The sequence below is a fragment of the Phascolarctos cinereus genome, unplaced genomic scaffold (genome assembly GCF_003287225.1).
Source record: "Phascolarctos cinereus isolate Bilbo 61053 unplaced genomic scaffold, phaCin_HiC Scaffold_726;HRSCAF=1367, whole genome shotgun sequence".
NCBI lineage: Eukaryota > Metazoa > Chordata > Mammalia > Diprotodontia > Phascolarctidae > Phascolarctos > Phascolarctos cinereus.
The window spans coordinates 82,061,427-82,085,401 of NW_027556098.1; the positions used below are offsets into that span (position 1 = coordinate 82,061,427).

At 38.3% G+C, this 23,975-nt stretch overlaps 1 protein-coding gene across 1 annotated transcript in view; it reads right to left on the minus strand.

Moving 5' to 3' along the window:
* Positions 1-23,975, minus strand: part of PHEX (phosphate regulating endopeptidase X-linked) — a 244,431-nt gene that overhangs the window by 131,066 nt on the left and 89,390 nt on the right. Inside the window, exon 10 of the mRNA XM_078146134.1 lies at positions 20,349-20,477. Coding sequence (XP_078002260.1) covers positions 20,349-20,477 — 129 coding nt within the window. The remainder of the gene's footprint in view (positions 1-20,348; positions 20,478-23,975) is intronic.

Below are 23,975 nucleotides of genomic sequence, written 5' to 3' on the forward strand. Positions count from 1 at the left end.
TGTTGTGAGAAACAAATGACACAATATTTGTAAGGCCCTTAACACAGTGCTTGGCATGTGGTAAGTGCTATTTAAATGTTAGCTATTTTTATTATTACATAACTAGCTTAGGTGAGCCTAAACCCTAAGTTTGGGGTTGCCTCTTTTGTTTTATTTATTTCTTACATATAGTTTACTGAGTCAATCCTGAGATTGACATTTCCAGCCTTAGAAGGACCTTGTGAGTTCATGAAGTCAGATATCCTGGGTCCCTCATTCAGTGATTATCAGCGCCCAGAGGAGTTCCAGAACTAAAGATGACCACTGATAGGAAGAAGAACCCTATGCCCAGATGACTTGCCCAAAGACATAGACCTTGAGAGAAATGTTTGGAAAGTGCAGAGACAAGGTAAAATGTAAAATGTCTATTCAGCAGTACTGCAAACTATTTTATTTTCTGAAATTTGTCTCAACTGTCTAAGAGAGTATAATAGCATTTATGTCACTGTTGCTGCTTAAGTTTTTCTGCTGATTTCAATGCACACTTATGAGATTTTTGTCTTTTTAATATTTCTTTTGTGGTTAGAGGAAAAAATAGTTGTCCAATATCTGATTTGCATTGTATGCCAAATACCTTTTTACTTCCTCCTTTTGGAAGAGGCCATAGATAAGACTCAAACCTATGCTTAAGTAATTTTCCATAGGGGAAGCACATGAAAAGTCAAAATTAGAGAAAGAGCCTAATCTCTCTCATCAGAGGAAGAGTTCCCCAGGGACTGAATCTAGTACCTCTTTATGCATAGATCCAAAGCTGAGAGGGACCCCTTAGTGGAGAGGAAGAGGGTAAGCATCACAGCTCCACCCAGCACCATCACTCCCACCTCTGCCCAGTAATGCTTTTGTTCTTTGTTGTTATACTAGTAAGTAATTTTATTATAACATGAAGTTCTTTATCATAAGCTTTCAACGAGATATGGGTGAACTCATGTTCCTGAGACAGAGCTTGATAATATGACTAGCCTATAAGGCAACTGTTAGTCCTATCACCCAGCTGCTACGTGTAGGCTAAAAGACATCTTGAATATTTGATGTTGTTTTATCCCTCCCAGTCACTCTTAACCCTTCCCAAATACGTATATACAAAAAATCTGGATAGTTTCATTTCTTTTCTTACCTCTGCTGATCTAGCCCTTAAACAACTGTCAATGCCAGAAATAAATGCAATCTCTCCCATGTTGCCTTCTAACTACTGCAACCACATTGATCTCTTCCTTATTTGAGGTCCTGTTGTCTTCTTAATCAGTAAACACAGTCTAGCACTTCCTTATTATTTGCTTCAAGTGTCATTTTTCCTTTCCTAACTAACTCATAAGTTCCTGGAGGTCAGATTCTCTGTCATATATGTCTTTGCACCCCACCCCCACCCAATAGCTAACAAAGTGCTGAGGTCCTTTGGCAGGATGGGTAGGTCTGGACCTCTTATTTCATTGGCATAGAGAACTGCTGATATGGAAATGCTTTCTAACTATGCATATGAGAAATTCATTGGTGACCTATAGTGTTTTATTATTTATTTATTTGTTCATTTTTAACTCTCATTTTTAAAAACATTTTGAGTTCCATTGTGTGAAGATTAACTATGATTGACTTAGTCTTCTCAGTCTTCTCAGCAATACAATGATCCAAGACAATTCCTAAAGATTCATGATGGAAAAAGCTATCCACATCCAGAGAAAGAAGTGATGGAGTTTGAATGTAGGTCAAAATATCCTATTTTCACTTTATTTTTTGTGGGTTTTTTATCCTTTGTTCTGTTTCTTCTTTCATGATCTTATTAATATGGAAATGTTTTACATGATTGCACATATATAATCTATATCAAATTGCTTACCATCTTAGAGAGGAAAGAAGGGAGGGAAGAAGAGAGAAAATTTGGAACTCAAAATTTTATTTTAAAAATGAATGTTAAAAATTGTCTTTACATGTAATTGAAAAAAAATTAAATACTATTAAAAAAACATTTTGAGTTTCAAATTCTCTCCCTCCCTTCAGCGCCTTCACCACCCATTGAGAAGGCAAGCAATAAATCAATTATACATGTGAAGTCATCTAAAACATATTTGCATATTAGCCATCTTGGAAAAAAAAAAGCAAGAAAATTAAGGAAAGTGAAAAAAAGTATGCTTTAATCTTCACTCAGAGTTCATTAGCTTTCTCTCTGGAGGCAAATAGTATTTTTCATCATAAGTCCTTTGTAAAGACTTTTTTGGAGCACTGAGTGGCTAAGTGACTTATTCATGGATTTGAATGTCGGTCTTCCTGATTCCAAGGTCACCCCATATCTTATATGCCTCTCACTGGGCACGTAGTGGGTTATTATTACCTTGTTTCAAAGGATAGGCGACATCCAGTAGGTCTCTAACAGAGAACTTAAATCTAACTATCGCCGGCTATCACTAAGGTCATAGGATTATATAACGTTCTATCTGGAAAGGACCCTAGAGAAATAATCCAATACTCTCATTTTCGAGTTGAAGAAATCAAGCCACAGAGAAGTTAAGCAACATGCCCAAGGTCACAAAGACAATTGCTGGCAGAACAAGGACTAGTGTCTCCCATATCCCAGCCTAGTTAGTTTTCCACTACAACACTGCTTCTTATGAAGTTGTTTTATTCTAAATATAAATATAAATATGCACTTAACTCTAACTATCCTAGCTTTTTCATTAGGAGCAGCCCTTTCTGTTTCTGACAGAGCTCTGATGGTGAAATGTGATATTTTGGATTGTTCAACAAGGATTCAATACTGCTGAGCTGTGGATATTTTTATTTCTTTTTCATTCCCCTTGGGCTGTTGTTCCTTCTCTACAGTCAGCCCTAAAGCACATCACCTACTTGTACTTTCAACAAAGATGATAGTACTCATTTGTGTGTAAACTCACTTGATCTATAATTTATTATATGCTCCTAAAGTATTAACATAGAATCATGGTGACACCATTGATGTGCAAACTTTTTTGTACCCCTGTGACATCGTTATCCTTATTGGTGATTTTTTAAATTTTGATTTTGACTTGGTTCATATTATTCATATTAAAACCATTTTCTTTTCTTTCTTGTGAGCAGACATGGCAACTACTTATATTTGACATCCTAGAGTATAAACCTAGATACCAATGGTTTGTATTTCTGTACTATCCTAACAAAGTTCTCTGTACTCGTAAAGGTTGCTTCTCCTTCCTGTGAAAGGAATTCTTATATATACTGCACACACTTAACATAAAGAAGAGGGGGACCTATAAAAAACAATGTCATGATTTTTTTCATCTTCATATTGCAAATTATATTCCCAAGAATATAAGGATGTCATCACAAGTGGCAATGCATTCAACTAAGAATCACCTCTCCTATTCAATCCTTTCTTTTGACCTTATTTTGCAAATGGCTAATATCCTAAAAAAAAAAAAAAAGACTCTTTTGTCCTCCTAGCTTCCTTCAAGTCTCAGCTAAAATCTCACCTCCTCCTACAGGAAGCTTTTCATTCTAGTGCTTTCCCTCTGTTAATTATTTCCTATTTATCCTATATAAAGCTTTTCTGTATATAGTTGTTTGCATGCTGTCTCCACAATTAGACAGTAAGCTGCTTGAAGGCAGGGACTATCTTTTGCCTCTTTTTGTATCCCCAGCATTTAGTACAGTGCCGGGCACATAGTAGGTGCTTAATAAATCTTTATTGACTTACTCGCTTAAGGTCAGAAAGACTGGATGAGAAGGATTAGAGGATAAATATGACCTTATACTCTACAGAGGCTGGCTAACTGCTGATGGAAATAGTTTCAAAGAGGGAAGAAGTTGCCTAAAGCATACATACTTTTCTCATTCATTTTGAGTCACCAAATTTAATAATATGGAGCAGTAAATAGAGTGCTAGACTTGGAATCAGGGAGACAGACCTGAGTTCAAATCCTGCCTCAGACACTTACTAACTATATGACATTGGATAAGTTACTTAAATTCAGTTTGAGTTTCCTCACTTATAAAATGGTGATGATAACAATAGCAACTCCCTCCCTGATTTGATGCGAGGATTGTATGCAATAACATATATAAAGTGCTTTGTAAACGTTAAAGTGATATATAAATGCTAGCTATTATTATTATAACTGTTATCTATAAGTGCTTTAAAGTTTACAAAGTAATTAACATTTATTATCTCATTTAACACACCACGCATATTATCCCCATTTTATATATATGAAGAAACTGTAGCTCAGAAAGAACTGGAAAGTGCAAGGGACTGCCCTGTTGCTAGTAAGTGTTAGAGGAAGGATTCAAACCTAGGGTTTTCTGAATCTAAGACCGGAATTTCATCCACACTACACCAATCTTTTGCCCAACTATAGAACAAAACTTATATAACCAAATACAAACTATGTCAGGAACCTCCAGTTCCTCAGTCCCTCTGTTTTTTTACATTCTAGCACTCCAAATTCTAGATTAACTTTCCTCCCTTCATAGTCTTGACCCACCCATATGTGACTCAACAATACATAGGATCCACTACAAATTCATGCTAAATGGGGCCTTGACAACTACACAAAAATCATGTGTGATTCACAGTCAATTGCTGTCTCCACAAAAGCTGTTCTAAACCTTCCTTTCTCTCCACAAGACCTCAATTCCATCCCTAACCACGAGGTGACCTAAACTACTAACAACATCCATTGTGAGCGCCTTCATCTCCTTCCTTTCACACTTAAGAATTGTACTATCTTTATACACCCATTTTCTTCTCCTAAACAAAAGAAGCAAATCCGAACAAAAAGCCCCAAACCTTCCCCCGACCCAGCTATCTCACTAAAGCTATTATCCTTTAGCTTTCCTCTTATTTGCTGTTAAATTTCTTGAAGGAACAGCCTACATTCATTCTACTTTCTCATCATCCATTCACTACTGAACACCCAGCAACTCCTAATGTGATTTCTATCCCAACCATTACCTGATAACTGTATTGAGATTGTTCTCTCCATGTTTGCCAATAACCTCTTAATTAATAAATCTAATACCCCTGTCCTCCTTGACCTCTCTACAACATATGACACTGTTGACCACCCCTTCATTCTTGTCACTCAGTCTTCCCTTGACTTTCATGATTCTCTCCTGGTTCTACTCCTAACTGCCTTATCACTACTGAGTGCATTTGTTCATTCATCTTCCTACTACTACTCCTAAACCATAGGGGTCCTCCAAGGCTCTTTCCGTGGCTATCCTGTCTCACTATACCCTTCCTCCTTCAGTTATCATTGCTATGTAGATCACTCCCAAATCTATATATCCAACCTTGATATCTCTGCTGAGTTTCAGTATTGCGTTTCCAACTAGCTAGTTGTCATTTCCACCTGGACATCCAGCCAGCCCCTCAAATTCAACATATTTAAAATTTAAATCATCATCCTCTCTCCTCCTACAAAATAGCCCACTTTCTGTTAATGTCACCATCCTTAGGTCATACAGGTTCAAAACCTAAGAGTCTTCTTTAACTCCTTCACCACCCTCATGAGCATATCTAATCATTTGCAAATTCTGTTGAAATGAACCCCAAAATATCTTTCACATTGTCCTCTTTTCTCTATTCGCACTTTCTCCAAACTACTTCAGGCCCTTATTTGGATCATTGTAATGGCCTCCTAAATCCTAAACTGCCTTTAGTCTCTCCCTAATCTCTAATCCAGCCTTCACATGGTTGCCAAAATAATCTAAACCATGCCACTCCCCTGGTCAAAAAACTTTATGGCTTCACACCTTTAGTACCTTCCCCTCTCACCTTCATTTCTTTGTGAAACAAGTGTCTGAACAGTCTCATAATTACCACCCTCCTACAGAATTCCTCCGTGTACATTTGATCTAATTTGGCTTCTTTTTCTTTGTTTTGTTTTGTTTGGGGGTGGAGGGCATTTCTACCTCCTTTAAAAAAATACCCAGGACTGTGATCTTAGAGTTCAGGATGGTAGCCTTATTGTCCTTGGTGATGAAAAAGATTTGTTATTTTTTTAAAAAGTGCAGATCTCCACTTTTTTTGTCCTTCCATTTTGACTCTTCCTTTTCCTCACACATCCTCATTTATTTAGAACTCTGATATTTCAGAGACTGTCTACGCAGGAGCTCACTCTGTTATTCTTCTGCTCCCTTGAAATGGCTAACATTTACGCAGTGCTTTAAAAGGTCGAGTCTGAAGCATCATCAGGACATTCAGATGGAGATAATAATAGTAACAAAAGTAACAACAGTAAAAGCTAACATTTATATAGTACCTACCATGTGCCAAGCACTTTATAAATGTTATCTCATTTGATCTTCACAGTAGCCCTGGGAGGTAGGTGCCATTATTATCCCTATGTTACAGAAAAGGAAACTGAGGCAGACACAGGTTAAGTGACTTGCCTAGGGTCATATAACTAATAAGCGTCTGAAGCTGAATTTGAATTTAGGTCTTCCTGACTCCAAGTCCAGCACACTATTCATTGTGCCACCTTGTTGCCTTATAGCCTACAGGCATTTGGAGGTATAGGTCTGAAGATCAGAAGTGAGGATAGAGATTGAGAAAGATCTAGTAATTATCTGCATAGACATAAATACTTAAACATAAGAGAATAGAGAGAGAGAAGAAAATTGGCTTAAGGATAGATTTATGGGGACCAACCACAACAAAATGGTAAGAAAAGAATAAGCAACTAGGAGAGAGAGAGAGAGAGAGAGAGAGAGAGAGAGAGAGAGAGAGAGAGAGGGAGAGAGACAGAGACAGAGACAGAGACAGAGAGACAGAGAAAGAGAGAGAGAGACAGAGAGAGAGAGAAAGAGAGAACGAGAGAAAGACAGGGACAGAGAGAGAGACAGAGACAGAGAGAGACAGAGACAGAGAGAGAGACAGAGAAAGAAAGAGAGAGAGAAAGAGAGAAGGAGAAAGATAGAGAGAGACAGAGAGAAAGAGAAAGACAGAGAGAGAAAGAGACAGAGAGGGACAGAGAGAGAGAGAGAGAGAGAGAGAGAGAGAGAGAGAGAGAGAGAGAGAGAGAGAGAGAGAAAAGAGAGAGAGAACAAGAAAGAGAAAAAGAGAGAAAGAGAGAGAGAAAAAGAGAGAGACAGAGACAGAGAAGAAGAAAGAAAGAAAGAAAGAAAGAAAGAAAGAAAGAAAGAAAGAAAGAAAGCCACAAAACAAGTAAAAAGAAAACAAAGGACATGAAGTATCTCTGAAGCCAAGGGAAATGAATAAGATTGTCCAGTGAGAGGGTTTGATTAACCCTATCAAATACTTCACAGATGTCAAGAAGAATCAGAATTATTAGGGAGAGAAGCAATTAGATTTCGGAATTTGGAGATCATTGTGACCTTTGTCACAGAAGAGCAATAAGTACGGAAGCCAGATTCCAAGGGGTTGAAAAAGAGAAAAGAGTAGTAAGAAGACAGAGGCATCAAACACAGACAACTTTTTTCAAAAAGTATGTCCACAAATGGAAAGAGAGAGACAGATGAAACAGTAGCTAGGAAGGGTAGGACAGCCAAGGAAAGAATATTGTTTTTCAGATTTGGGATAACCTGAATATGTCTATAGGCAAATGGAAAGTAGGCAGTAATAAAGGAGAGATCTAAGATATATGAGAGAGGGAAATGATTGCTGGAGGTTGATCCTAAAGAAGGCAAGAGGGCATGGGATACATGCAGAGGATTCAGTAGGAAGGTTTAGCCTTAGCAAGTCATAACATTGCTTTCTTTCCTACCAGAAGGAAGGAGGAAAGAGTGTTGAAGCTGAGAGGTTTTAAGGATCATAGTCACAAAGGTGAGTGAGATCACTCCTTGATTACATCAGTCCTCTCAGGGACATCTAAATCATCTGTTAATAAATGTAGGGATCAAAGGTGTTATTGAGGGCTTAAAGAGAGAGGAAATGGTTTAAATGAGTTACTGTGAGGAATGAGTCCATAGGATAGAAGCAGTTAAAGCCCCGATGATCTAATGCACTATTAATTTGTAGTGAGTGAAATCATTTGGATTTTCTGAATTTAAACCAGAATGCTCAGCAGCTGGAAAGGAGAAGCAGAGAAATCAGGTTCTAAAGGTTAGCAAGTAAGAGCAAATAAAGGCCCATTTTTAATTCATCTCCAAGGTACTGTGATGAACAAAGTGCCTTGTAAATAGTAGGTGCTGAATGAATGTTTGACAGATGATTTCATTATGTTACAAACACTGCTTAAAATGAGCTAACTAATAAAATTTTTGTGTAGATATTTTTGTTTTAATGCTACCTGTTGTAACAGGATTTGACCTACCAATGATTATAAAACCTGGATATAACACAGAAATTATATCTCCTTTCTCCCTAAAAGGAGGAAAGTGTCTGTATGTATTTTTATATGTATTTCTTCAATTTATTTTTCAGTGAATGTGTTGTTTCCCATCTCACCTCTTTTTAGAATGCAAAATCCCTGAGGTCAGAGACTTGTTTTTCCCTTAGGAAACGTGGTAGGTATTTAACAAATGCTTGTTGTTCAGTCATTTCAGTTGTGTTTTTTGGGTGTCTGACTCTTTGTGACCCCATTGGGGGTTTTCTTGGCAGAGATACTGAAGTGGTTTGCCATTTCCTTCTCCAGCTCATTTAACAGATGAGAAAACTGAGGCAAACAGGGTTAAGTGACTTGCTCAGGGTCACACAGCTAGTAAGTGTCTGAGGCAAGTTTTGAACTTGGGAAGATGAGTGTTCCTGAACTCATGCCCTGCACTCTATCAATTGCACCACCTAGCTGCCCCAACAAATACTTACTGAATTGATTGTAAGACAGGATCAAGGTATTGGAATGGACAGTGGGCTGAATTACTAAACTACATCCTTCAAGTACTGTTTGCCTCCCCACTCCTTCCTCCCCCCAAATCTGCCAAAGCTTGCAGGGGCAGCCCCCCCCCACACACACACACACCCCTAGGTGTTCTGCATTCACCATTGTGTCCTGCCATTCACCAATAGCTTTCAGATAGGATACACATCACCTAAACGCTGGTAGTCTGGATGCAGTCTAGCACTCAGGTGTTATGGACCCTGTCCTGTCATTTAATACTAAATATGGCAGCTGGAGTCAGTCAGGTGGCTCAGTGGATGGAGCACTGGGCCTGGAGTCAGGAAGAACTGAGTTCAAATCCAGCCTCAGATACTTACTAGCTGTGTGACCCTGGGCAAGTCACTTACTCAACCTGTTTGCCTTAATCCACTGGAGAAGGAAATGTCAAACCACTCCAGTACGTTTGCCAAGAAAACCACACGGACAGCACTGAAGTGCAATGGTCCACAGGGTCACAAAGAGTTGGACACGACTAAACAACAACAATATGGCTCATAAGAGGTGCTGATGATACTGCTCAAGAAGCCACATGTGATTTCTGTCTCACAAGTTTTACAGCTGTCTACAGGCCAAAAATCTCCCAGCAAACCAATGCAGCAAACAGTGTTAGCTGATGTGCAGTACTTGGAGGGGGAGAGATTTCTGCAGCTAAGACTGTGATTGTCACTGAGCATCAAGATCTTCTCAGACACAGTTACATATGGTGACTGCAGCCTTTTTCTGTGGGATGTCTCACACACAGAGAGGTTCATGCCTTTGTATTTCCAGTCATACCCATAACACAAACAGTAATCTCAGCTGGTAGCATCATCCTTCCCTGGACCCTTACAATTTAAAATGATCTCTTGTAGCTATTTCCATCTCTCCTTTACCTTACTTTAAATAATGCCTATTTGTACATCTGAAATATCCTTCCTTCCCACTAGAATATAAGATCCTTGGTGTCAAAATTCATGTTTGCTTTTTTTTTTTATCTTTTTATACCCAACAATGAACACAGTGCTTTATCCATTTGGGGAAAGAAGGAAAGAAGCTCTAAGCCTGTGATTTCATCAAAGTGGGGCACTCTCAGTATGGAAACTCCCTCTACCCATGCAGAATGGCATTTTATGATAATTTATAGTCTTAGAGGGTTATGTGAAGTTATGTGACTTAACTATGAAGTTAAGTGACAGCCATAATGTATCTGGCACTGGACTTGAATCCATGCCTTTCTGACCATTTCAATTCAGTACATTCAATTCAGTACATTAGACTGCCTCTCAGCCTCATCCATAGCAGGCCCTTAATAACTGTTTGCTGAATTGAATTGAATCTTCAAAAGATGAAGTATAGCCTTTATAGCTTAGGCTATAAAGTAATAAAAACTGGTTTTTCACATGTGGCTTGTGGAATCCATCTCATTGCTTTATAGCCACCCCTCAGATAGACAACAACTGAGGGAAACTGCATCCCAGGGAATAGGCCAACTTAAAGGATATTGATGGCAGAACAGCAACTCAATTATCTTCCAGCCCTAATGAGGTGAACTCCTTGTACTTGGAGGTTGCAAGTTCAAACTCCACCACTGCAATTGGACCCAGGTGGGCATTTAGTTTTTCTGCAACAGCTGCTATAGCATCAGGTACAAGGAGAAACCTGCTCTGGCAGGAGACTTAGTGCTCATGCAGAGCCATAAGGAAGAGGCGAAGAAGAGACTGCAGGTCATCTGCAGCAGGACAGCAGATTCAAAGCCACATCTTTTATCATAAGAGAAGGGAAAACAGACTGAATGAGGCATTAGCACAGTGAGGTAGACGATTTGCAATCTCATTCAAATTTAGCTTAACGCAAAGTTATCATACATTTTTCCTGTTTAGTTTTATTGTCCTGCTGGAAGCAGCAGGAAATTTATTCATCCATAATAAAAGAGCGTTGAATAAAGATGGGCCAATAGTGTTGCTTAGGGGAAGACAGACAGATTGGAAGTCAGGAAATCAGGGCCACCACTAACTAGCTATATTTCCTTGGCCCAAATCATTTCACTGCTCCAGGCCTTAGTTTCCTCATCTGTAAAATGAACAGTTTAGGTTATCTCAAAGGTCTCTCTCACTCTAAGACGCTCTAATCCTAAATTTATCAAGTAAACTTTTTTTTAAAGGTCTCAGTTTTGATCTCCAAATTTTAGCTAGCATGCAGGACAATGAAGGTACCTAGTTGTCCCTGAGGATAGAGTATGGGACCTGAAGTCAAGATAACCTGAGTTCATAGTCTACCTCAGAATTTACTAGCTGTGTGACCCTGGACAAGTCACTTAATTACCTGTTGTAATTAACATAAATATTAATTACTGCCTGCCTCAGTTTTCTCCTTTGTAAAGTAGGAGCACTAATAGCACCTGCCTCCCAAAACTGTTGTGAGAATAAAATGAGATAATACTTTTGCAAACCTTAAAGTGATCTATAAATATTAGCTATTATGCAAATGCTGCCAATTGAAGAAACCCACAGAAATCATTATAGGTATTTAAAAGAGGAGTCCATGAAGGAAGGCAAGTATTTGAGGGAGGTATAATATTTAGCGGAAGAACTGAGTAATCCTCTAATACAGTGAAACTACAATTAACTAAGTGTTCAAAGAATGGCTATTATGGTTAATTGAATTTTTGGTTAAAGCAGAAAACCCTTTTCCCATTTTAATTTCAATTTCTGTTGAAAGTCCTTCTAAAATACATAGATTTGCTTTCCTGCCATTTGTAAGTATAACACATTAAACTTATTGTATTGATCTAACCTTAGGCCCCTCCCAAACAGAATCTTACCCCTAAATTGAGATCTCCTTGAAAGGAACATGTATCTATGTGTGAATTTTTTAAAAGACACAAAATTACCATGTTAAAATGCATTTACTAAGAAAAGTTCTTGAAATTTAAATATTTTTTCCTCATTTTTATGGAATTATCAATGTGTTTTTCCTAAAATAGCTATTCTTTTACTAACGGTATAATTAGAGTTAAGGCAGCTAAGTGGCACAGTAGATAGAGCACCAGGCTTGGAATCAGAAAGACTCATCTTCCTGAATTCATATCTGGCCTCAGACACTTAACTAGCTATGTGACCCTGAGCAAGTCACTTAACCCTGTTTGCCTCAGTTTCTTCATCTGTCAAATGAGTTTGAGAAGGAAATGGCAAACTACTCTAGTATCTTTGCCAAGAAAACCTGAAATGTGGTCACAAAGAGTCAAATATGACTGAAATACAACTGAACACAATAAAAATAATTAGAAGCCTCACTCAGATTTTATACAGACCAAATATGAGGGGAAAGTGTGACTTATATTTGGACAATAACTAAATGTCTATTTGAAATATCCTGTAGAGAGCTTAGGATCACCATTCTAGACACCATAGATAAGAACATAGATATGAAGGGTTTAAGAGACTAGGTTTCACATGTGCTATATACCTTTGAAATTGTTATTTTAACCAAATCCCTATCAATTTGCTCTCTGGTTATTTACCAAGTCTTCCCTGCCTTTACCTTCTGGTCCAGGTAATGAACAGTTGTAGTTAGTTCAATCTGTATTACTCAAGATTTAATTATAACTGTCTTCAAGAATTATCAAGATGGACATAAAACATTTTCCATCTCCAAAGATTTTAAATAAAGTTTTGAAATGTGTTTAGATTTAGCAAGAGATCTTTTCCTGATCTAAAGGTAAAATTTCCTGATAAAGTAGATTTTAACAAAAGGATAAAATGCCAAGGGATACTATCTCTTCCTCCAGGCTATTCAAATATAAAATTGACCAGGATTGAAAGAATTTTCAATCACTAGCCCTGAAACAATTACATTCACATAAAATATTGCAGAGCTCTAAGCCCCGTCTCAGGGCAGTTAGGTGATACAGTGGATAGTGCTCCAGCCCTGGAGTCAGGAGGACCTGAGTTCAAATCCGGCCTCAGACACTTACTAGCTGTGTGACCCTGGGCAAATCACTTAAACCTGTTTGCCTCAGTTTCCTCATCTGTAAAAATAAGCTGGAAAAGGAAATGGCAAACCGTTCCAGTATCTCTGCCAAGGAAAGCCCCAAAGGGGGTCATGGAGAGCCAGATACCACTGAAATGAACAACAACAGCTGCTATTAAACTTCCTTAGTTCCCTTCCAATGTTCTGTAGGTCCATGGGCAGAGAGGCATTAGAGTGTAGAAATTACACTCACAGATTCTCTGCCTGCATTAATTAAAAACAAACAAACAAAAATCATAATTCAATGACTTTAGGCTCACTGCTTAATTCTTGCTCATTAAGCCTTCTCTGATTTCTTTAAGGCCATGGGCATGTGCGATAGTGCTAATTTTCATGAAATGAAAAAAGTATCATCTTTTAAATCATTGCATGATTTCAATGTGCTCCTGACTGGAGTCAGCTGGCTGTTCAATATGACTGCTTTATTTCCCTTTTAGCTTTTGAACTCCATGACTGATCAAAAGTGATATTCTACTATTTCCTATTTAATCACTAGTGATAGATCATCCCAGACATCATTACATAGAGGAAAGGAAAAAAGAGACTTTTTTTAAAGATGAGACGATACGATGAAGTATGTCACCAACATCTCCTCCCCCCCACACCTCAGGCTAAATAAACAACTATATAAACAATTTAATATATTAGTAATGTCAAGTTCCCATTTCAATACTACCTGTGTGGCCTTTGGCAAATTACTTATGTGGGCATCAATTTCTTCATCTTATCTAACAATCATTTCTGCTGGGCCTGGGGGCACTATACCCATTTTCTTCTTCACTAGGTGGACCTCTCTGCTCTGTACCCACACTTATCCCTTCATTGTTGGTCAACTGCTCCTAGACCACTCAAGTAGTCTCTCCTCCCTTTTGTTAACTGTAAGTCCTGACCAAAAGACTTAAGTCTACTAGACCTCTCAAACTCAAAAGTTCATCCCCAAGCCTGGTAATCATTCACTTCATTGGAAAGGACAACTCAAATAGAAAAGCCAATCCGGGGCCTGGGGCCAAAATCCACTACTTGAATTCTCCTCCCCTAGCTGCAACATGGGCAGCTTTGTGTACATATAAAGTGATAGTCCTGAAGTCAGGAAGACCTGAGTTCATATATGACCTCAACATTTACTAGCCTTGTGACCCTGGGCAAGTCACTTAACTCTGCTTGCCTCAGTTTCCCATCTGTAAAATAAGCTGGAGAAGGAAATAGCAAGCCACTCTAGCTTCTTTGCCAAGAAAACCCCATATTGGGTCACAAAGGGTAGGACACAAATAATCAACCAAAAACAACAAACTGCAACATGGGAATGGTTTTGATGACGATGGTGTGAAAAAAAGGTCCAGCCCTCCCTTATCTTTCACTGCAAGTCTGGAGGTTACATGATGCTACCAGAAGGGTGGCAGTAAAAATGAAGTTCCATTTCCTTTCTTAAGGTCCATTGATTCTTCCAGATGAGTGTAGCCAAGTAGGTATTGCTTCATAAATACAAAACTCTAAGCCCCTTCAGCATAAAGTCACCAGACACACGGTTGACCAGAAATAAGGAAGGAATCCACAAATTCTCTGAGCAACCCCATGACATGAAAAACAACGGTTTGGTCTAAATGACCTCTTTGGTCCTTTCCAGCTCTAAACATATGATCCTGTATTCTGGGTAGAACATGCTAGAAAGCCCTAATAAGTAGCTGAGGCTGACTTCCTGGGAAGAGGGCGGTTAAATATTCCCCACTGCAGTCAGATGCCAAAGTGATGCCAAACAGCAGTAGGAGCAAGAGGAAAGCATTCACTTGCTACTATGAACTCAATGCAAGCTTCTCCCACCCCCTTCTTCTCCTCCAATGCCACCAGCAAGCAAAGCAGATGGCATAGTGGTGCTCCCAAACCCTCCAGTGAACAGTGGCTGTTAAAAAAAAAAACTTTCGGGTATTGTGCCAGCCCCACCATGAATAATAATAATGATAATAGGCAGCATTTATATGGCATGTTTGGAGGAGATGAAGTGATTTGCCCAGGGTCACACAGCTAGTAAGTATCTGAGGTCAAATTTGAACTCAGGTCCTTCTGATTCCAGGGTCAGTGTTCTATCCATTGTACCACCTAGCTGTCCCTATTTATATGGTGCTTTACATATGTTACAGTATTTGATAAAGAGAATCTGCAAAGTGAAAGGGAGAAGGAAGCTAGATGGCATGAAGAAATCACCTGACTTGCAGTCAGGAAGTCCTGAGTTCAAATCCTGAATTAGACAATTATTAGCAATGTGATCCTAAGCAAGTCACTTTAACACTCTCTTACTTTTCAGTAGTTTTTTACTTGTGTCTATCTATCCATAACCCCATTTGGGGTTTTCTTGGCAAAGCACATAAGGAAACCGAGGCAAATAGGGTTAAGTGTCCAGGGTTACACAACTAGTAAGTGTCTGAGAATACATTTGAATTCAGGTCTTCCTGAATCCAGGCCAGGCACTCTACCCACAGCAACACCTACCTTTCCTCATTTGTAAAATAAGAGATTAATTCTAAATCTCTGATCATAAGCTTCTTCAAGGCTTTACTACAACTAAGAAGCACAGTAGAAAGAGTGCCTGCCCTAGAGTCAGGAAGACTCATCTTCCTGAGTTCAAATCTAGCATCAGACACTTACTAGTTTTGTGTGACCCTGGGCAAGTCACTTAACTATGTTTGCCTCAGTTTCCTTATCTTAAAATGCTCTGGAGAAGGAAATGGCAAACCACTAATGAAGAGTGAGACACAACTGAACAATAACAACACCGAAATAGGCTTCCAAATCAAGAAAGGAAAAGGAGTTACCCATAAGTCCTGTCACAGGGGCTAAAAGTTCTCTTTAGAATATCTTACTTTGTCGTTCTTAAGTTGTTTTCTTCAGTTTTTCTTACTAACCATGATTAATTCAGGAACAATCTGTAGACAGCCTGAATTACAGAATTTTTTTAAAGCCTCTCTGGCTATCTAGTAATATGATAAATGGAATTAACATAAGCCACTGGTTGAATGAAGGGCTGAGGTTTACCTGGTCTGCTTTAAAGAATAAATAAGATAGTTTTCATTCATTTTTACTCAATTATATGAAAATATGTAGAACTGTAGTGCTGGAATTAATTACGAGAGGAAAAAAAACACTGCCTTGTAGTGTTACACTATTAATTGGCTTTGCTTGGCCTTCCTACAGGGGGGAACAAAGGCATACATCACCCAGCACCAGTCAAAACACCATGAATTCTGAATCAGGGTAGTCTAAGTTAATGGTTCCTTATTGAACTGTAGCTTCTTAAAGAGTATTAGCAGGGCCTCCAGGCAGGTCCTGGGTGGGGACTATAAGAAGCCACAAAGCTTGGAATATGCCTTAGTATATCTGAAGCTGATAACCATTTATTGTTCTTTTTTTTTTCCAGTCATATGCAACTCTTCATAACCCCATTTGGGGTTTTCTTGACAAAGACACTAGAGTGGTTTGCCATTTCCTTCTCCAGCTTTTTTTACAGGTGAGAAAAGTGAGGCAAGGTAGGGTTAAGTGACTTGCCCAAGGTCACACAGCTAGTGTCTGAGGTCAGATTTGAACTCAGGGCTTCCTGACCCCAGGGCCAGTGCTCTATTCATTGTCACCTATCTGCCCAATCATGTGAGTATTTGTGCAGTTTCCATGCTGTTCCCAGAATGACAAAAACAAAAATGTGAAGATATTACAGGAATAAGTTTTATTTTAGGTTATATAATAATAATCACAGTCAGCATTTATATAAGAACCTATGGTATCTCATTTACCCTTACAAGAACTGTATAGGCACTATTATTATCCCCATTTTACAGACAGGGAAACAAAGGCTGAGACAGATTATGTGATTTCTCCAGGGCCACAAAGCTAGTCAGTATCTGAGGAGGAATTTGAATCCAGGTACTCCACACCCAGCACTCTTACACACCGCACCACCAGTCACCTGACGTTGTCTAATCTTGACATGCGGCAGAGACACAGAAGGAACTTTCACATAACTAAGGAAAGCATCTTTAATAATTCATACCTTTGATATTTAATTCTTTCTGCCTAAGATCCACAAATACAGGAGGAAACTGTGATTTCTGCCTTCAAAGGAGACTCCTAATGCAGGGAATCCCTTCTCTAGGGCAGATTACAGCCCATGTATACCCTGAAACCATTTAAACTCTAAGGAGTATCATGAAGTACAAGAAGTTAAGTAATTTACTTAAAGGCCACGCAGCTAATTGTCACCGCGGACACTGAACTAGCTCCTCCTGATTCCAAAGAGGCTCTTGCTAATTTTTAAAATGTACTTAATATTCCTTATTTCTTCCATTGCTCCTGTCCAGAATTCATGACGCTACCACTACAAGTGTGATACACCAATATATTCTCCCCCTATTTACTATCTCCCAAAATCTGTTGTTTGGGGGCAGCCGAGTGTCACAGTAGATAAAGTGCAGGTCCTGGCATTGGGAAGACTCATGTTCCTGAGTTCTAATCTAGCCTCAGACTCTTACTAGCTCTGTGACCCTGGGCAAATCACTTAACCACATTTGCCTCAGTTTCCTCATCTGTAAAATAGGCTGGAGAAGGAAATGGCAAACTGTTCCAGTATCTTTACCCAAATGGGGTCATGAAGAATCAAACACACCTGATACAACTGAAAAAATAACAAATAGAAATATTTATTAAATACTAAAATACTATAAAATGTATTAAATGTTAAATATTATTTAATGAATATTTCTATTCACTAACAGGTATTTTTCCAAAACACTGTTTTGACATACTCAAAATAGAGATGAAATATTTGTTAAGTTGATTATTTTTAAAAGAGAAATCTTTGGTTTTAAGCATAGATCATGAGGCATAGTAAAGAGAGCAGGCACAGAAAACATAGTAAAAAGAACATTTTGTCCATTTTATAATTTGCAGTGTTTAGTACACCTCAGTCTTCTGCAAACTACCAAGTATTTGTGATTCACAAAGATTTAGTAAAGACTCTACTATCCTTTTGCTTTTAACTCAATGGGCTCCTAAGTTTGGGCATCCAGACCATAACGAGATTCCTAACCATCTTTTCAATGAAAAGGCTTTTATTTCTTTTTCTTTCTTTTCAACAGGTAAAAATCATATATTTGTTTGTTTGTTGGTTGGTTTGAATTGCCACTTGTGGGTCTATCAACCATTCTGAATTAAAACGGACAGAAAAAAATGATCCTAGGCACATGTTCACAGAAAGGGAACCAAAATAAACCACTCCTCCTCCAAAAAAAAAAAAAGGAAAAAGGAAAAAAAACCTCAAATAAAAAAGATCAGTTCCTAAAGAGTGGTTCTTATTTTTACACTTTGGACCTAGCTAATAAATCCTGAGCATTTTACTTAAGATCACTTGAAATACCTAATACATCACCAAAGTAAAAACAAAAATACCAAAAGCCTGGATTCTAGTTATGGTAGATTCAGTCTGCCATATCATTAGCACAGGAATAAATGTAAAGTCTTAACAATTAGGTGCAAAAAATCAACTACAAAAGTCCAAGATTGGAAAGGTATATAGTATATAGGCTGTAGTTGTTCTGAAAAGTGGGGTTTAGTGAGCTCCACGTTCAACATGTCAGTAGTATCATGCTGCCAGAAAAAAAGTTAATGCAACCTGGACTACCTTAAGACAGACATAATTTCCAAGAGTGACATTAATGTGCTCTGCCTTTGTCAGACCTCACTTAGAGTATTTAATTCAAGGCACCACTGTTTAAAGACACTGACAACCTGCAGAAAGTTCCAGAAAATACAGACAAATCAGGATGGTGAAAAGTCTTGAGTCCATGTCATGTGAGAATAACTTGAAGGAATTAAGCTGAAGAAGGGCATGCTGGTGAGAAGAGGCAGGGTGGGAAGAGACACATGATAGCCAACTTCATATATTCAAAGGAAGGATACCCCAGAGGGTAGAACCAGTTGCAATAATGTTTGTTCTTTGTTCTAGAAGAGGACCAATGACATCGTGAGAGTGATGTCTTGACTTGCAACAGATGGTAATTAAAAGAGGTAAATTTAGGCTTCCTAAAAAAATTAGAACCCTTTAAAAGTAGACTTGAGAGGTGGTGGGTGACACTTTCTTGGAGGTCTTCAAGCAATGGCTATATAACCACCTAATGAGTATGTATTATTAGGGCTTCCTTTTGTGTATGAGTTGGATTAGATGGCTGCTGAGTTTCCCTGCAATTCTCAAATTCTGTGATTCTGTGATATCACAATGTTTCTGTACTAGATACTGGAGCATTCCTGTCCAACTTGGGTTTCATATAAGAATCAGCAAATCTAAGTTGTAGTCTTAGCTGTGCCAACAACTAGCCCTGAACAAATCCTTTTATCTCTCTAGGCCTCAGCCTCTTCATTTCTAAATTGAAGACATTGGACTAGAGTATTTCAAGGCTTCTTCTAGCTCTGAAATTCTACAATTTCATAAATGAAAATGATGGATTATGAATTAGCCATATCTTTTCCACTTCTTAGCTAATTCTTGGATTCCATATGCAAGAATCACAGGAATCAAAGCCTGGCTCAGTGAAATATGATTTAATGTTTCTTTTTATTCCATCTAATTTTAACCCAATCTTAATTATGTTTCTTGTTTCCTATGCATTTTATATAAGGAATAAGTTTCTTCTTGAAAATCAAAAGTGTCATCTGGTTTAAATACTGAAATAGTTGGGAGGAAGAAATTGACCAAAAATCTCAAAGTGGTAGAAGAGGTACTAAAGAAAATAATATTAATACTGTACTCTGAGTTTTAGATACAAGTATACCAGAAACAATTTTATTTAATTTAACATTAATATAATACCCAGTTATTTCTGTATTAGAAAAAAGAGATGTCCAAAATGGAATAATTTACCAATGTTCTCTAACATGCCTCTCTCCCTCAAGATGATTTGAGGTAAACATTTATAGCATCTTGAACAAAGAAAGATAAAAGATCTTGAGGTTAGCGTTAAAGAATTTTGAGTGACAAAATCACCATCCCATTTCTCCAGGACCATTCCCTATAAGGAATCAATGGGACTTCCCTGAGAGACCAGTAAGGAGAAACTCTTTGGAATAGAAGAGAGTGATTCTCATCTGAAGAAGAGAAGGTGTTTACTCCCCTTTGAATTGAATCTAGAGCACTTCCTTGGGCAAATTCACTTAAGGGAATTAAGAAGAGGAAATTGCCCTTCCGATGGGTCAATAGCCCAATCACTTCAGGGGTAGGCAAGGCAATATTCTCAGTGAGAGTTATTCTTTGTTTTAAACTTTGGTTATAGTCCTTAATGTATTTCCCTAAGAAAGGCCTTTTGTCCTTGACCTAACCAGCTTATGAAGGGAAAGTATACAAAGAGTGTTTTTAGACCAGAGGAATATTAGTTAATATTCCAAGAGAAGCTAAAAAAGAGGTTTTCAATATGCTTCTACAAGAGGGCCTGAACTTACCATTTTCTTCTTATCTTCTTGGAAGTGAACATCCACAAACATTTTTCCAGCAACATAAGGAAGAGCACTTTCAATGAAGTTTACACATTTGTCCCACTGAGGTAACAAAATTGTAGTCCCTTGGATTACCTGTTGAAAATAACATGGACATCCCTTTGAAAAAGTTACAGATTAGAATAACACAACCCACCACATAAAAAACAAGAAAGGAAGAAAGAAAGAAAGAAAGAAAGAAAGAAAGAAAGAAAGAAAGAAAGAAAAAAGGAAGAAGAAGGAAGGAAAGGAAGGAAGGAAGGAAGGAAGAAGAAGGAAGGAAGGAAGGAAGGAAGGAAGGAAGGAAGGAAGGGAAGGAAGGAAGGAGGAAGGAAGGAAAGGAAGGAAGGAAGGAAGGAAGGAAGGAAGGAAGGAAGGAAGGAAGGAAGGAAGGAAGAAGAAGGAAGGAAGGAAGGAAAGAAAGAAATGCAGGATCTCCTAGACATAAGAAACTCCTAGCATATAGACAAAATTACATGACTTTTCCCCTTGGTATTTTCAAAAATTCCTCAAGATCAAGAAATACTTCAAATTTCCTTTCAAGAGCAAAAAGCCTATGTCTCATTTTAAGAGTGAAGTTTAAAAAAAAACAACTCTATCACAGCTTTAACTGTCCATCCATGTTATTCAGTTAGTCAGTCATTCTATATCATTGATTTTTAACTGATTTGATCCTTTTACAAAGTTTGCAAATTTTGTGTCATTGTATAAATAACTGCTTCCTCTTGCCCTCAAATCTTCTACAGGCAGCTGCTGCCCTCTGCCAGATCATTCCACATCTCCCCAACTTTAGTCAAAACCTTCTCTCAGAAACAACTCCATAAGGTAGAGGTAAGTTGGAGGACAGGGAAATTATTCAACTAACTCCAAGACGTGGTACTTAATGGATTTCTATCCACTTAGATGAAAGTTTCCACCAGAGTTTTTTCTTTCACCCTGTTCTGTTCAACATTTTTATCACTTACTTAAATAATGGCATAGATGATGTGCGTTCAAATCTGCAGATATCAATAAGCTAGGAGGAATAGCTAATACATTAGACAATGGAATTAAGAGCCAAAATAGCTCAGCAGGCCACAACAGTGGGCTGAAACCTGCTGTTGATCTAAGAACTAAAATTTAGTAAGGATAAAGAACTACTAAGTTAGATTTTGGTTTGTTTGTTTGTTTGTTTTTTGTTTGTTTGTTGTAAAGCAACAGTACAAGAACAGGATAGGGGAGAGATCACTAGAAAGAATTTCATGTGGAAGAAGTCAGGCAGACCCTGAGTCCAAATTTGACCTGACACTAGCTGTGTGACCCTCGGCAAGTCACTTAACCTTGTTGGTCTCAGTTCCTCTTATATAAAATGAGCTCGAGAAGGAAATGGCAAACCATTCCAGTATCTATGCAATGGGGTCCTGGACAGTCAGAGACAACTGAACAACAACACGTGCTTAATATGAGTTCTCAGAGTAACATGACAAAAAAACTAATGCAATCGTATACTTAATATTTTAAGTATAGGTGGCTTTTTTGGTGTGGGCACTGTCCCTAAATGAGGTGAAAAAAATTGGACATGACTGAAATGACTCAGCAAAAGCACTGCCTTTACTGATGCAAGTCACAACTCCAAAACACCTCTGTAGTCAGCCTTAATGACTTTTAAATGACTTTTAAAGCCTCAGCTAAAAAAAAAAAACAGTATTAGCAGGTTATCATCCCTTCGGTGATGACTCTCCAAATTGAGTTAAGCTTGGCATCCAATGATTTAACCATAGTCCAATCTGGGGCCGTGTTCCAGATTGTTAGCACCTTACCACATTTGTCTTTCCCTGGCATAGCCTCCAAAAGAGCAAGGTCACCTTCGCTCCTCAGATACAATCCTCAGTTTCAAGTCCAAAGAGTCAATAGTGGCACAGCTGCCAAAAGAACTAAAAGCACAGTTCCCTGACCAATGGAGATGGCAATGTCACTGTACTATGTCAGCTTCTGTCCATTTCCAGGTATTACACTTTAGCAGGGATGTTGATAAGCTGGAATGAATCTAGAGTTGGAGTAAATGATCATTTATAGTTCTGATTCCTCTGAACCTGAATGGTGACAGAACTAGAATCCAAAACGAATGAAGACTGGCTGAAGGAACTAGAGATGGTGAGCCTGGAGAAGAGACGATTTAGGGAGCTATGATGATGACAGCTTTCAAATATCTGAAAGATTGGTACACAGAAGAGGGTTTGGGCTTGTTCTGCTTTGTCTTTAAGGATAGAAATATGACCAATGACGGGAAGTCACAGAGAAACAGGTTTTAGTCCAATATAAGAAAAGTGCCCTAAAAATGAAAACTACCATTGGAATACCTCATTTTGGTGGATACTGAATGAGTCATAACAATGATAATCATAGCTACCAAGAACTGTATAGGTTCACAAGGTGCTTTCCAAAGTGTAGAAAAGAAAGGATTATTTACGAAGTGCCTTCCCCACAAACCCCTGAGCCACATATTACAGAAATGTTATCATTCTTACTTTGCAGATGTGTAAGCCTAGGCCCTGAGAAGTTAAATGGCATGGCTATAGTTACAAAACGAGGCACAATCAAATGCAGGATTTGAAGCCAGATCTTCTGACCACTTACTAACCACTGCTTTAGATCACATCAGAAAACAAGATTATACAATGCCATTCTGGAAGCTTATCACTAGGGGCAGCTAGGTGGTGCAGTGCCTGGTCAGGAGTCAGGAAGACTCATCTTTCCGAGTTCAAATGTAGCCTGATGCTTACTATCTGTGTGACCCTGGGCAAGTCACTTAACTCTGTTTGCCTCAGTTTCCTCTTCTGTAAAATGAGCTGGAGAAGGTAATGGCAAACCACTTTAGTATCTTTGCCAAGAAAATCCCAAATGGGGTCACAAAGAGTTAGACACAACTGAAAAAAACTGAACAATAAAAATCATGACTTTATCTTTTTTCCTTTGACAGGGAAAAAGTTCACCCCCAAAACACTGATAGATAGATAGATAGATAGATAGATAGACAGATAGATAGATAGATAAATGATAAACAGACATATATATGCATGTGTGTCTCTGTGTGTGTCCATGTGTGTATGTGTGTATATGTGTTTTCCAATCTCCAGTCTTTTACTCTGAGTTGATACAGCAGAAACTGTGTTTCTCAATTTGGGTCAATCCTGATGAAAATCAGCAAAAAGACAAAAAAAAATTGCACACTATTTTGACTCAGTAGAATGATTTGAAGTCTCTCAGCTTCAAGCTCATTAGTGGGTATAATAGAATCATAGGGTGTTAGAGGTTATCCCAGCACCTTTATGTTAGAGAGAGGAAAGTGATGCCCAAAAAGACAAAGTGACTTGCTCAAGGTTACATAATGAGGCATTGACAGGGTGAACACTTGGATTCAAACCCAGTCTTGTTTTCTCTTCATTACTGCATGCTGCATGGGTTACACCTTAAGGTTACCTCACAATGAAAACCAAATTAGTTGTTCTTCAGTTATTTTTCAGTTGTGTTTAACTCTTCATGACCCTATTTGGGCTTTTCTTAGCAAAGATATTGGAATGATTTGCCATTTCCTTCTCCAGCTCCTTTTACAGA